The sequence below is a fragment of the Lynx rufus genome, unplaced genomic scaffold, assembly GCF_022079265.1.
Source record: "Lynx rufus isolate CCGP_SWC_20201006 ecotype Redwood Valley unplaced genomic scaffold, mLynRuf1.p SCAF_21, whole genome shotgun sequence".
Lineage (NCBI taxonomy): Eukaryota > Metazoa > Chordata > Mammalia > Carnivora > Felidae > Lynx > Lynx rufus.
Genome location: NW_025814836.1, coordinates 586,869 through 602,627, shown reverse-complemented (window position 1 = coordinate 602,627; position 15,759 = coordinate 586,869). Strand labels below are relative to the sequence as shown.

Here is a 15,759-nt window from a genome sequence, read left to right as displayed (position 1 = left end):
GGGTCCCCCACTGCAACCTCTTCACGGAGACCAAGTTCTACTCCTCCCCTTTCCCGCCTCCGCGGAACTCGGAATTCTCCCCACACCCACACCCGGTCCGAACCCAACCCTCCACTCCGTCCAGGCCCAGCAGATCCCCGGGTCCACCCCCTCCAGCCCCAGCGCGCGCGGCGCGCAGGCGCAGGCGCGGAGGGCGGGCGCGGGCGGAATGGGGACTGCAGCGGCGGCAGCGGCGGCGGCCGGGGAGGGGGCGCGCAGCCCGAGCCCCGCCGCGGTGTCGCTTGGCCTGGGCGTGGCCGTCGTGTCGAGCCTGGTGAATGGGTCCACGTTCGTGCTGCAAAAAAAGGGCATCGTGCGCGCCAAGCGACGAGGTAGGGCGGGCCGCAGGGGCTGCGCTTTGGGTTAAGGGGGTGAGGATGGAGGGAGCAGCCGCCGGGAAATGAGCAGGGGAGCGGCCGCAAGTTGGGGGTGTTTGGGTCGCTGCTTAGACCCGGCCTAGGGCCAAGGCGGAGCACCTCCGGAGGGCAAGCTGCTCGGGCGGGAGTCTCCTCGCCCACCTGAAGCGCAGGCACTGCCGCGGCCCTGCGCCCTAGAAGCGTTAACAGCCGCTGCCGCGTCTTGTCCTCTCGCAGTTCCCGAAGCTGTCCGAGAATCAACCGATGCACCCTGAGCCGTGGTAGTTGTGTCTCCCCCACCCTTTTTCTCTTTTCCTAGCGTCTAGAGAGGCTTTGTTCAATTTTACAGGGTTTCACCAGCTGACTTCTTTCTTCCTTCCCAGACCCTCCCACTCTCTCTGCAGCCGCGCAGCTTACCAACCTGCCCTCCGGTTGGAGCCTAGGCGACCCTGTCACCCGCACCCATTCGCTGCTAGGGAAACCTTCCGGTTTATAGTATCCCAAAATGGTCGGAGTGCAGTGCTTGCCCAGAAGGAGCAACCTCTCGCCTAGACTGTGGCCTCGGCCTAGGGGAGAGCAAGACCCGCTAATTTGCCTCCCCTAACCCCCTGCAGTGACCACGCCAGTGCAGAAGAAAGAACTAGGCAGGGCCGCGGGGGGTGGAGCGGGGAACAGGTGGGCCAAGAAGGCTCTCACTCGCAGGGTCAAGCAAGAGGTCTGTGCTTCTTTGTAGCTTCTGTTCCTGGGGTCCTTGATTGAGATACTCTGGTTTAGACTTGAGCCATCTGGCTACAAGTGATCTTCAGTGTGGAGAAAACTGAAGGCAGATTTTTCTGAAAAAGCAAAAAATGGGTCAACTGAGTATTCCCCTGGTGGATAAGCCACCAGACCCCACTCCTTAGTAATGTGGAAAGTGAGAGATGTAGCACAGTTCGTTGACAGCGTCTGTGTTAAGAGAACCCTGGGACGATTTACTGAATGCAAGATGTAGCATGCTGTGAGACACAAGAAATGCTGCTCTCAGGAGGACAGAGAATCTTGTGGGTTGTTAGCTGTTATTTTCACAAGAATAGTATTAAGAGTTCTCAGGAAAATGAGACCACCAGGTCAAGGGTTTGAGAAGAAGTAAACTTATTTAATAGTGCTGATTCCAGAACAAAGGTGAAACTTTCTCAGAGTTTCCTGGATGGAGAGCCAAAAATCCCTTCAGAAAGACTGCAATCTCAAATGAAAATATAAAATCATGGATATTTGTTTAAAGAATTCAACTTAGAAGTGAAAACACTGAACTTTACATAAAATCTGAATAAAACCAAGTATGCTTTCCTTGGGATGCAGACATGTCTCTAAGACACATCTGGCATTGGCCTATTTTTCTGGAAGCACCTATCAATTTGACAGGTTTCAGGGGTGTGTGAAGTGTTTACTGTAACTTAAACATAACACATGTGCCCATTGATAAGATATGTGAGAAGGGCACTCCTCCTCTGTAGTGTCCTTCCAAAAACCTACAACCCCAGTCTCACCATAAGAAAAACATCTCACAAACATTGAGGAATATCCTGCAAAATATATGACCAGTCCTCTGCCAAGGTTGTAAAGTCTGAGAGACTATCACAGACAGGAGTCATCTAAGGACACATAATGATATCAGGTAAAATCTAAGGAAACCTGAATACAGACTTTAGTTAATAAAAACAAACAATTATTGAGTAAAACTAAAATGTGTTTTTTTAGCTCAGCTTATGTGTTTGAGGATATTAGTGAATAAGAAAATAAAAAAAACACAACCAGAAAAAAACCCACCCATAATTGATGCTGTTATTTATAACTATGTACTATGCCTTTAAATTAATAAAGTGAAAATGTGCTATTTGCTAATTTCATACTTTCCCACTTACAACCCATTGCTGCAGATTCAGGTTAGCTGGGTTGCTCGCCGTGATGGAAGACAGACATATAGTCTTGTTTTGATAAATGTAGTTTTGATTTGTTCAACAGATATTCTTGAAACTTTTATTATGAGGATATGCAGTTTCAGAATCTACTCTCCTTAAAATCTTTTCCCACCTCTGCTAACAAGCAGTAGAGTTGACCATTATGAAATGACTGATATGGGAGAGATAGGAGGAAAGAGGAGGTAGCTAAGAACTAGGAAGTCAAGGTCTTGCATTAAGGGAGACCAGTCAGTTTCTTACACTGTAAAAAACTGTCTCAGTGAAAGTTTCAACTTTATTATTATTATTTTTAATATAATTTATTGTCAAATTAGCTAACATACAGTGTATACACTGTGCTCTTGGCTTCGGGAATAGATTCCCATGATTCATTGCTATATATAACACCCAGTGTTCATCCCAACAAGTGCCCTTCTCAATGCCCATCACCCATTTTCCCCTCTCCCCCGCCCCTCCATCAACCCTCAGTTCTCTCTATTTAAGAGTCTCTTATGGTTTGCCTCCCTCTCTGTTTGAAACAACTTTTCCCCTTTCCTTCCCCCATGGTCTTCTGTCAAGTTTCTCAAATTCCATGTGAGTGAAAACATATGATATCTGTCTTTCTCTGACTGACTTATTTTACTTAGCATAATACCCTCCAGTCCATCCACGTTGTTGCAAATGGCAAGATTTCATTCTTTCTCATTGCCAAGTAGTGTTTCATTGTATATATAAACCACAATTTCTTTATCCATTCATCTGTTGATGGACATTCGGGTTTTTTCCCATAATTTGGCTATCGTTGATAGCGCTGCTATAAACATTGGGGTACATATCCCCCTATGGATCAGCACTCCTGTATCCTTTGGATAAATTCCTAGTAGTGCTATTGCTGGGTGGTAGGGTAATTCTATTTTTAATTTTTTAGGAACCTCCACACTGTTTTCCAGAATGGCTGCACCAATTTGCATTCCCACCAACAGTGCAAGAGGGTTCCCATTTCTCCACATCCTTGCCAACGTATGTTGTTTCCTGAGTTGTTAATTTTAGCCACTCAGACTGATGTGAGGTGGTATCTCAGTGTAGTTTTGATTTGTATTTCCCGGATGATGAGCGATGTTGAGCATCTTTTCATGTGTCTGTTGGCCATCTGTTGTCGTCTTTGGAAGTGTCTATCCAAAATCTATAAAGAACTTACCAAACTCAACACCCAGAAAACAATCCAGTGAAGAAATGGGCAGTTTCGGGGCGCCTGGGTGGCGCAGTCGGTTAAGCGTCCGACTTCAGCCAGGTCACGATCTCACGGTCCGTGAGTTCGAGCCCCGCGTCGGGCTCTGGGCTGATGGCTCAGAGCCTGGAGCCTGTTTCCGATGCTGTGTCTCCCTCTCTCTCTGCCCCTCCCCCGTTCATGCTCTGTATCTCTCTGTCCCAAAAATAAATAAACGTTGAAAAAAAAAAAAAAAAAAAAAAAGAAATGGGCAGTTTCAACTTTAAACAAAGTGCCACATGAGAGCATTGAGTTTTAGCTTCAGGAGAGGCAAGTTTTGGTCACAGCCCTTCTACTGGGGGTTTTGGGTCCAAGTTTCCTGTTACAGGCTTTCATTCACTCTTGAAGGGACCTTCCCAATAAACAGAGTACCCGGATAGTCCAGGAGCACTTTCCATAACACAAGCTCATGGTGGACTACCTGACTCCTGGGGCACCTCTGAAGGACTCTGTATGAGAAGAGGGCAGGGGGCACAAGGGGCCACAGATCATTTATAGTATGTCTAGTGTCAGAGTCCAGTTAAAGAAAGACTTAAGTGAGAAAAACAAGATAATTGTGGGGTGTGAAAGCATTTGTGGAAAGCCAGTTACAACTTCAGAATTCTGGCACACGTAGGCAATGATGGCTAGGGAGGTTGATAGCCTGGGGGTGGTATCCTGCCCTGGGACAGGCTTTGTGGAAACAGTCTCAGGAAAGTCATGTGGTTGAATTTGCTGGAAGCTTTGGAAAATTGCATAGTAAGTTACTTTATATAGAACGCCCTAGACCAGGATGAACCAGCAGATCTTTTTAAAATCCCTTTCTTCAAAACCAGGAGATACCACCTTACACACATTAGGATGGCTATTATAAAAATAAAAGAAACAAAAAACAAGACATAAAATAACAGGTATTGGTGAAGGTGTGGAGAAATTGGAACTCTTGTGCATTTTTGATGGGAATGTAAAATGATGCACCTGCTTTGAAAACCAGTATGGCGAGTCTTCAAAAAATTAAACACAGACTTAACCATATGACCCATCAATTCCACTTCTGGGTATATACCCAAAAGAAGTGAAAGAAGGGTCTCAAACAAATATTTGTACACCCATGTTTAGTATATGTGCTGCCGAAGCGAGCACTGTACACCCATGTTTATAGCAAGAACAAAAGGACATAGCATAAACAAAAGGTGGGAGCAATCCAAATATCCATTGACAGATGAACAGATAAGCAAATTGTGGTATATACATTTAATGGAATGTTATTTAGCCTTTTTAGCCTCTTATGATGGTAATTCTAACACATGCTACAACATGGATGAACCTTGAGAACAGTATGCTAAGTGAAATAAGCCTGTTAAAAAAAGATGAACACTGTATAATTTCAGTCATATGCAGTACTTCGTCAAATTCACAGACACAGAAAGTAGGATGGTGGTTGCAGGGACTGCAAGAAGCAGGGAATGGAGAGTTAGTGTTTAACGAGTACAGTGTTTCTGTTTGAGAAGATAAAAAGGTTCTGGAGATCAGTGGTGGTAATAGTTGTACAACAATGTGAATGTACTTAATGTCATAGAATTGTACACTTAAAAGTGTTTAAAATGATAAATTTTATGTTTATTTTACCATAATAAAAATCCTTTCCAGGTTTCATAGTCTCTTTCCTGAGGAGTATAGTCTAAAACTGTAGTCATACTGTTAAGACACTGGAAAGGTGAGTGAGTTGTGTTGTGAGCATGGAACCTGGGATTCAGGCATTCTGCCTGCTGTCCCAAGCCTTCTGTACATTGTTTCTGAAGCACGTGCATTCCCTGGCTGTGGGATGTATGAGTTCTTTCTCGTTGCTTCTCCTGCCATCTCCAGGCACACTTAGGTGCCTCTACATCCACAGAGAAGACAGACACACATTGTCTTCATCCCTGCAGTGGTCTGCGATTAGTTTCTGCTGCTTCTGTGAACCCTCCAGACCCTGACAGATGGGGTCAGTTTCCTCCCCCATGCATTTCCTTGGCGCTGGTCCTCAACCCCCTTCTGCCTCTGAAATCCATGGGATGATGGCCTGTTTACTTGTCTGTTCCCCTGGATCTCGGCTTATCAAGGCAGGGCACAGCTCCTGTCCACTTGGGAGGCATGTGATGGATACTCAGTAATGCTAACTGGCCATGTATAACTTGAGTGAAGAAGGTAAAACTGGACCTTATATTTTATGAAAAGACTTCAGAGCTTTCTTCAAGGTACTTAAAGCTGACGTCATTTACCTGTGGCCTCTACTAAGTAAATGAAGCCAGAGTTACTGCTACATCTGAACATCTACACCTATCTGATCTCTGTCTAGTCCTGAAGAGAGATCATTGTTGATAAGGAACATGGTGAGAATAGCTCTGAAGCCTGTACCTGGTTTAACTGATACTGTTTCCATAAGAAGAGAAGATAAAGGAGGCTACTAATAGAAAACCCATGGTGTCCCAGACTCATGTATCTATCAGCTTGCTGAGCCCCCTCTCTTCTTTCTGTCTTTTCCTCCCTCCTTTTCTGCTTTCCTCCTTCCCTCCCTTTCTCCATCTCTCCATATAGTCTCTTCACATGTGGCTACCTTGGGCTTCCTTACTCCATGGTCTCATGGGGAAGTCAGATCCCTTACATGGTGGGTAGCTTCCCTTAGACCAGATCTTCCAAGGATGATGGTGGGAGCTGTGTGGATATTTGTGGCCTGATCTCAGAAGTTTTGCAGTGCCACTTCTGCCACATTTTATTGGCTTACTCAGGGCCAACCCAGGTTCAGTGTGGGAGGGGAATGTATAAGGGCATAGATCCCCTGAGGCATGCACCTGATGTGGAACTGCTGGTATCAGGATTTTAACTCAGCTCATGCTCATTATGAAGATCATCTATTTTGCCCTGGTCCCTGTAGGGAAGGTAAGAGGGAAGATAGATTTACCTACACATAAGGCTTAAGTGTGAAATTTACTTTGTAATCTGATACTGTTATTATAACTGTGAATAATACCCAAAGACTTTAAGGCAAATAAAAATTTATTCTCATTTTCATACAATGTAAGTGAAATAACCCTTGGTCTTATTGGATTGCTGTTGAACAGAATATATTTTTTCCTCAAAAATATTTGTATAAATATACATATATATTTATATGTATATAAATATAAATATAGTATAAAATGTTATTTATATTTTCAGTCCAATTAAGTCCGTAATGAGTAAACAGTCATTTAAAAAATTTTGGGGGTGCGTGAGTGGCTCAGTCAGTTAAGCATCTGACTCTTGATTTCAGCTCAGGTCATGATCTCACGGTTCATGAGTTCAAGCCCTGCATGGGGCTCCATGCTAACTGTGCAGAACCTGCTTGGGATTCTTTTTCTCTCCCTCTCTCTCTGCTCCTCCCCTGCTTGCTCTTGCGTATGCTCTCTCTCTCTCTCTCTCTCTCAAAATAAATAAACTTTAAAAAAAATTGGGGGGAGGGTGCCTGGATGGCTCAGTCATTTGAGCATCTTACTCTTGATTTTGCCTCAGGCCATGATCTCACAGTTCATGAGATTGAGCCCCATATCTGGCTCCATGCTGACAGCACAAACCCTGCTTGGGATTCTCTCTCTCCCTTTCCCTCTGCCCCTGCCCTGCTTGCACGTATGTGTGAGGTCTCAAAATAAATAAGTAAACATTAAAAAAAAACATCTTTTTTAACCATGATGGACTAGAAAAGATCACTTTTCACATTAAATAGGTAATGGGGATTAAGGAGTACACTTGTTGTGATGAGCACTGGGTGATGTATGAGATCATGACCTGAGCCAAAATCAAGAGTTGGTCACTTAACTGACTGAGCCACCCAGGTGCCCCTAAAAGTGATGTTTTTATAAACTGTATACATACACAAGTATGTATTATACATACATATATATATATAGCCAAAAAGATTTCCAGGAATATCATATCTATTTCCATGCTCATATTTAAATGTAGAGGAAATAGAAACATATATTCCCAAAATTTGTTTTCCACAATTTTGGCTTCTCTCTGCTATAGTTGCATTCTACTAGTCATGACTGAGAGCTCATTATCATAGATTGTTCTGTTCACATAAACAGAGCACACTAGTACAGCTATAAATATCTGACATCTACCTGTCATGAAAGCAAGAATCAGTCACCTTGGCTTCTCTGCCCTCAGGGTGGGTTGGGGGCAGCCTCCATCTCTGTGAGGAAAAAAATGGGAGAGAAAGCTCTGCATTACAGCAAGGAGGAAGTGGATGCTCTTTCAGGGCAGAAACCATCCCTTGGGAGACTTTTTAAGTCTTCGTATTCACTAAGGATTGTGTACATGATGATTCTAGTAAATACTTGATAGATGGACACAGTAAGAAAATAGACTACAAGTATTGCATTGAGCTTTCTGGGGGAGTATGATGAGGAAGGAGAATGTGTTAATATATACCAGATTCATTTTCCTCTTGAAACACAATGTCATTTCCTGAAGAAACTGAGAAACTACCATAGCAGTTATTGCATTATGGTCACCATTGTGTGGGCTAACCTAGAAGTTTATGTATTGCTTATAAACTGTTTCTTTTTTAAAAACATTAGAGTATAATTACATAGAATAAGCTGCACAAATCTTAAAGGTACAGTTTGATGAGTTTAGGGTTAGGGTTAGGTTAGGGTTAGGGTTATTTGACAAATAAATATACGTGTGTATCTAACACCCTAGTAAAGAAATTGATTATTGCTGTAGCCCTAGAATGTTCCCTCATGTCTTTTTTATATTCTGTGCTCCCCACACCACAGCAGAGTACCCAATCTTCTGATACCTATCTGCATAGAATGAATTAGTTTTGCCTATTTTTGAACTTCATGTAAGTGGAATTATATAGTATGTACTTTCTTACGTCTATTTTTTTTTTTTGGCTCAGCATGGTTGAAGATTCATTATGCTATTATCAATAGTACATTTATTATATTGCTGAATAGTGTTCCATTGTTTGAATATACCATAATTTGCTCATTCATTCTCTTGTTGATGAACATTTTGGTTGTTTCCAAAGTTTTGCAGTTTGAATAAAGGTGCAATGACAAGTCTCATATAATTCTTTTTAAAACATAATGTTTTCATTTCTTTCGTGTAAATACCTTGGAATAATAGTGCTGGATCATATAGTAGGTATATAAGTAAATTTAAGACATTACTAAACATTTTTCCCACTCTAATTGTACCATTTTACATTCTCATTAGCAATATATGAGGGTTTTAGGTGTTCCATATCCTCTTCAACATTTAGTGTTGTCATATATTTAAATTTTAACCTTTCTGGTAAGTGTACAGTGGTATCCTGTGATTTTCATTCTCTTTTTCTTGATACCTTATGGTAGTTTCATTTAATGAGTTTATTGTCCATTTGTATATGTTTTTTAATGAGGTGTCTTTTAAAGAGCTTTGCCTATGTTTTATTGGATTGTGTCTTTTTGTTATTGATTGTTAGTTTGTACGTATATTCTGGATACAAGTCCTTTGTCAGATAAAGGAATTGCAAATCTTTCTCTGTGGCTTGCCTTTTCATTTTCTTAAGGGTGCCTTTGGAAGGACAGAAAATTTTAGTTGATGAAGTTTAATTTTGTGTGTGTGTGTGTATTCTGTTTTAATTTTAATTTCAGTAACTGAACCTACACTGTTATATTAGTTTCAGGTGTACAATACAGTAATTCAACAATTTCATACATCACTTGGTACTCATCACAAGTGGATTCTTCAATCCCCATCAACTATTCACCCATCCCCCACCTGCCTTCTCTCCAATAAGCATCAGTCTCTATATGGTCTCTATATGGTCTCTATAATTAAGAGTCTATTTCTTGGGGCACCTGGATAGCTCAGTTGGTTATGCGTATGACTTGGTCTCATGGTTCGTGAGTTCAAGCCCTGGGTCGGTCTCTGTGCTGACAGCTCAGAGCCTGGAGCCTGCTTTGGATTCTGTGTCTCCCTCTTTCTCTGCCCCTACCCTGCTCGTGCTCTGCCTCTCTTAAAAACAAACATCAAAATTTTTTTTTAAGAGGAGTCTGTTTCTTGTTTTGTCTTTCTCTTTTTTTTCCACTTTGCTTGTTTGTTTTGTTTCTTTAATTCCACATCTGAGTGAAATCATATGGTATTTGTCTTTCTCTGACTGGCTTATTTCACTTAGCATTATACTCTTTTGCTCCATTCATGTTGTTGCAAATGGCAAGATTTCATTCCTTTTGATGGCTGAATAAGACTCCATTGTATATGTGTGTGTGTGTATATATATATATATATATATATATATATATATATATATGACATCTTCTTTATCCATTCATCTATTGATTGACACATGGGCGTCTTCCATATATTGGCTATTGTAAATAGTGCTGCTATAAACATAGGGGTGCATATACCCCTTTGAATTAGTGTTTTTGTATTCTTTGGGTAAATACCTGGTAGTGTGATTGCTGGATCATAGAGCAGTTCTGACTTTTTGAGGAACCTTCATACTGTTTTCTACAGTAGCTGCACTTGTTTGCATTGTCACCAATAGTGCACAAGTGTTCCTTTTTCTCCACATCCTCACCAAACCCTGTTGTTTCTTGTGTTGTTGATTTTAGCCATCCGATGGGTGTAAGGTAATATCTTATTATGGATTTGACTTGCATTTCCCTGATGGTAGGTAAATGATGATTAACATCTTTTCATGTGTCTGTTGGCAATCTGTATGTCTTTGGAGAAATGTCTGTTCATGTCTTCTGCCAATTTTTAAATTGGATTGTTTGCTTTCTGGGTGTTGAGTTTTTTTTTTTTTTTTTTTTTTTTTTTTTGGGGACAGAGAGAGACAGAGTATGAACGGGGGAGGGGCAGAGAGAGAGGGAGACACAGAATCGGAAACATGCTCCAGGCTCTGAGCCATCAGCCCAGAGCCTGACGCGGGGCTCGAACTCACGGACCGCGAGATCGTGACCTGGCTGAAGTCGGACGCTTAACCGACTGCGCCACCCAGGCGCCCCGGGTGTTGAGTTTTATAAGTACTTTTTTAAAAAAGATTTTATTTCTGGGGCGCCTGGGTGGCTCAGTCGGTTAAGCGGCCGACTTCGGCTCAGGTCATGATCTCGTGGTCCATGAGTTCAAGCCCTGCGTCGGGCTCTGTGCTGACGGCTCAGAGCCTGGAGCCTGTTTCGGATTCTGTGTCTCCCTCTCTCTCTGACCTTCCCCCATTCATGCTCTGTCTCTCTCTGTCTCAAAAATGAATAAACGTTAAAAAAAAAAAGAAAAAGAAAAAAGATTTTATTTTTAAGTAATCTCTACACCCAATATGGGGCTCAAACCCAAAACCCCAAAATCGAGAGTCGCATGGTCTGACTGAGCCAGCCAGGTACCCAGAGTTTTATAAGTTCTTTATATATTTTGGATAACCCTTTATCAGATATGTCATTTGCAAATATCTTTTCTCATTCCATAGATTGCCTTTTAGTTTTGTTGATTGGTTCCTTTGCTGTGTGGAAACTTTATTTTGATGTAGTCCCAATAGTTTATTTTTGCTTTTGCTTCCCTTTCCACAGAAGACATGTCTAGAAAGAAGTTACGATGGCCCATGTCAAAGAGGATACTTCAATCCAAGGTTCTCTTCTCAGATTTTTATGTTCTCTACTAGGATTTTTATGGTTTCAGGTCTCACATTTAGATCTTTAATACATTTTGAATTTGTTTTTGTGTATGGTGTAAGAAAATGGTCTAGTTTCATTCTTTTGCATGAAGTGTCCAGTTTTCCCATCATCATTTGTTGATAAGACTGTCTTTTCATTAGATATTCCTTCATGCTTTAAGATTAATTGACCATAGGGGCACCTGGGTGGCTCAGGTAAGCCTCTGACTTGGGCTCAGGTCATGATCTCACAGTTTGTGAGTTCGAGCACCGTGTTGGGCTCTGTGCTGACATCTCAGAGCCTGGAGCCTGCTTTGGATTCTGTGTCTACCTCTCTCTCTGCCCCACCCCTGTTTGCACTCTGTCTCTCTCTGTCTCTCAAAAATGAATAAATGTTAAAAAAATTTTTTTTAAGATTAAGTGACCATATATTTGTAGGTTTATTTCTGGGTTTTCTATTCTGTTCTCTTGACCTATGTGTCTATCTTACTTCCAGTACGACTAATCGACCATACATTTGTGGGTTCATTTCTGGGTTTTCTATAATATTCTCTTGATCTATATGTCTGTCTTACTGCCAGTACCATACTGTTTTGATTATATTACAGCTTTGTAATGTAACTTGAAATCTGGAATTGTGATACTTCTCAATTTGCTTTTCCTTTTCAAGATTGCTTTGGCTGTTTGGGGTCTTTTGTGGTTCCATACAAATTTTAGGATTGTTTCTTCCAGCTCTGTGAAAAATGCTAGTGATATTTTGATAGGGATTGCATGAAATGTGTAGATTGCTTTGAGTAGTATAGACATTTTAACAATATTTCTTCTAATCCATGAGCATGGAATGTTTTTCCATTTCTTTGTGTCGTCTTTAATTTCTTTCATCAGTATTTTATAGTTTTCAGAATACAAGTCTGTAACCTCTTTCATTAGGTTTATGCCTAGGTATCTTCTGTTTTTGGTGCAGTTGTAAATGGGATTGTTCCTTAATTTCTCTTTCTGCTACTTCATTATTGCTGTATAGAAATGCAACAGATTTCTGTATGTTGATTTTGTATCCCACAACTTTACTGAATTTGTGTGTCATTACTAACAATTTTTTGGTGGAGTCTTTCAGGTTTTCTATATAGAGTATCATGTCATCTTCAAATAGTTCAAGTTTCACTTCTTCCTTGATAATTTGGATCTCTTTATTTCCTTCTCTTATTGCTATGGCTAGGACTTCCAATACTATGTTAAATAATAGTGGTGAGAGTGGACATCCCCTCTTATTCTGACCATAGAGGGAAAACTCTCAATTTTTCCCCATTAAGGATGATATTAGCTGTTGGTTTTTCATAGATGGCCTTTATTATGTTGAGGTGTGTTCCCTCTAAACCTACTTTGTTGAGAGTTTTTCTCATGAATGGATGTTATGCTTTGTCAAATGCTTTTCTTCATCTTCTGAAAGGATCATATGGTTCTTATCCTTTCTTTTATTAAGGTGATGTATCACATTGATTGATTTGCAAGTATTGAACCACCTTTGCAGCCCAGGAATAAATCCCACTTGATTGTGTTGAAGAATTCTTTTTTTCTTTTCTTTTCTTTTCTTTTTTTTTTGAAGGATTCTTTTAATGTGTTGTTGGATTTGGTTTGCTAGAATTTTGTTGGGGATTTTTGCATCATGTGAACATCCAGGATGTTGGTCTCTTTTTCAGTGGTGCCTTTATTTGGTATTAGGGTAATGCTGGACTCATAGAATGAGTTTGGAAGTTTTCCTTCCTTTTTTTTTTTTTTTCTTGGAATAGTTTGAGAAGAATTGGTATTAACTTTTCTTTCAATGTTTGGTAGAATTTGCCTGTGAAGCTTTCTGGTCTAGGACTTTTGTTTGTTGAGAGTTTTTTGATTACTGATTCAGTTTCTTTGCTGGTTATCAGTCTGCTCAAATTTTCTGTTCCTGTTTTAGTTGGTAGTTTAATAATGTTTCTCACAGTTTATCCATTTCTTCCAGGTTGTCCAATATGTTGGCATATAGTTTTTTGTAACATTCTCTTATAATTGCTGGTATATCTGTGGTGTATCTGTTCAAAAAGAATGTGTATTCTGCTGCTTTAGGATGAAATGCTCTGTATGTATCTGTTAAGTCCATCTGCTTTAGTATGTCATTTAAAGCCATTGTTTCCTTGTTGATCTTTTGCTTAGATGGTCTGTCCATTGCTGTAGGTGTGGTGTTAAAGCCCCCTACTATTATTATATTATCAATGAGTTTTTTTATGGTTGTGATTAATTGATTTATATATTTGGATTATCTAAGTTGAGGGCATAAATACTTATTGTTAAATCTTTTTTGATAGACCCTTTTATTTTGCAGTACCCTTCATCTCTCATTACATTCTTTGTTTTAAAATCTAGTTTGTCTGATATAAGTATGGCTGTTCCAGTTTTATTTTAATGTCTGTTAGCATGATTAATCATTCTCCATCCCCTCACTTTCAATCTGGAGGTTTCTTTGGGTCTAAAATATGTCTCTTGTAAGAAGCACATTGATGGAGCTTTTTTTAAAATCCATTCTGATGCCCATTATCTTTTTATTGGAGCATTTAGTCCATTTACATTCAGAATAATTATTGATAAATATGAATATAGTGCTATTGTATTACCTGTAAAGTCAATGTTCCTGTAGATTGTCTCTGTTTTTTTCTAGTGTTTGTTGTTTTTGGTTTCTCTTTCCAATTGGAAGGGTCTCCTTTAATATTTCTTGCAGAGCTAGTTTAGTATTCCTGAACTCCTTTTTTGTTTATCTTGGCAACTCTTTATTTCTCCTATTCTGAATGACAGCCTTGCTGGATAAAGGATTCCTGGGTGCATATTTTTCCCATTTAGCACATTGAATACCTCTTGGACTTGAATGCCTGTTTCCTTTCCCAGGTTAGGGAAGTTCTCAGCTATAATTTGTTCAAATAAACCTTCTGTCCCTTTTTCCTGCTCTTCTTCTTTTGGAACTCCTAAGATACTGATATTATTGCACTTTATTTTGTCATTGAGTTCCCTAAATCTACCTTCATGATCTGATAGTTTTCTTCTTTTTTCTTTTCAGCTTCATTATTTTCCATAATTTTCTATTTATTCATTCATTCATTCATTTTTTAATACTCATTTACTTTTGAGAGAGAAAGAGAGAGAGCATGAGCAGAGAGGGGAAGAGAGAGGGAGACAGAAAATCCCAAGCAGGCTCCATCCACACTGTGCACTGAACCTGATGCAGGGCTCAAGCACAAACTGCGAGATTATGACCTGAGCTGAAATCAATAGTTGGATGCTTACCTGACTGAGCCACCCAGGTACCCCTTTAATTTTTATCTTCTATGTCATTTACTCTCTCCTCTGCTTCTTCAATCCTTATTGTGACTGTATCCAGTTGCGTCTCAGTTATAACATTTTTAATTTCAGCCTAATTAGTTTTTCAGTCTTTGATCTCTGCAGGAAGGGTTTCTCTGGTTTCTACTACCCAGCTGGTATTCTTATGACTGTTGTTCTAAATTCTTGTTCAGATATCTTGCTTATATCAGTTTTGAGTAAATCCCTGGCTGTGACTTCTTCTTGGTATTTCTTTTGGGGAGAATTCTTCCATCTTGTCATTTTGGCTATGTTTCTGTCTTTTACATATTATGAAAGCTTGTTATGTTTCCTGCTCCTGAGAGTAATGCTATATTAAGAAGAGGTCATGCACTGTCCAGGGCCAGGTACTTCAGAAGTGTTTCTGGTGTATGCTGTGTGCACTTTGCTGTTGTGTTTTGGCTGCTCTTTCCCACAGGTCAGTCCTCTGGAGAGTTTCTCCTTGCTTGCAGTGGGGAGTGTTTGGACCTTTAATTAGGTGTGCTTTGTTTGTTTGTTAAAATAAACCTGAATAATAATAATAAGTCTGAATGAGAAAAAGAGAAAAGAAAAAGAAAAAAAGCAAACAACCCCATAAGCCTGATTTCAAAGAAACAGAAAAAACAAAAAGCCTGGGCCAAAAAAAGAGAAAAGGAAATGAAAAAACAAACAACTATAAGCCTAATTCCAAAGCGGGGAGGAAAAAAAGCCTAGTCCTATTTCCACCTGATCTGAAGCTGACATTTTGGAGCACTCTGTGATCAATAGAGTTGTGACTGCAGGTAGCCTGTGATGGTTGGTCCCCTGGGGGAGAGGCCCACTACACTGGGTCACAGTCACACCTGCCCTAGTAAAGATGTATCTGCAGGGCATGGGTGGGGGGGCGGTGTGGAGTGGCAGGGTAAGGGTTTGGGGTAAGTGGCTCCAGCCTCCACTGTGGGTGCTGTGTTGCTCACTGAAGTCTGTCCATGCTGGTTTGTAGTGAGAAAGTGGCATCACCCTGCTCTCTGGTCTCCGGAGTGGAGACCTGGCACCTACTAACAGGAATCTCTCACAGATTGAAGAATTTCCCTCTTGTGTTCCTGGCTTCTGTCAGATTCCTGCTCTCACCCTGTCTGTGACAAGGCTGTTGGCATGCCTAGGGCCACAGTTCTCCTGTATTTT

General features: G+C 40.6%; 1 protein-coding gene across 1 annotated transcript in view; it reads left to right on the top strand.

Moving 5' to 3' along the window:
• Positions 1 to 208: 208 nt before the first annotated feature.
• The window catches only part of NIPA1 (NIPA magnesium transporter 1), an 89,362-nt gene continuing 73,811 nt past the window's right edge, over positions 209 to 15,759 (top strand). The window contains exon 1 of the mRNA XM_047086708.1: positions 209 to 371. Coding sequence (XP_046942664.1) covers positions 209 to 371 — 163 coding nt within the window. The remainder of the gene's footprint in view (positions 372 to 15,759) is intronic.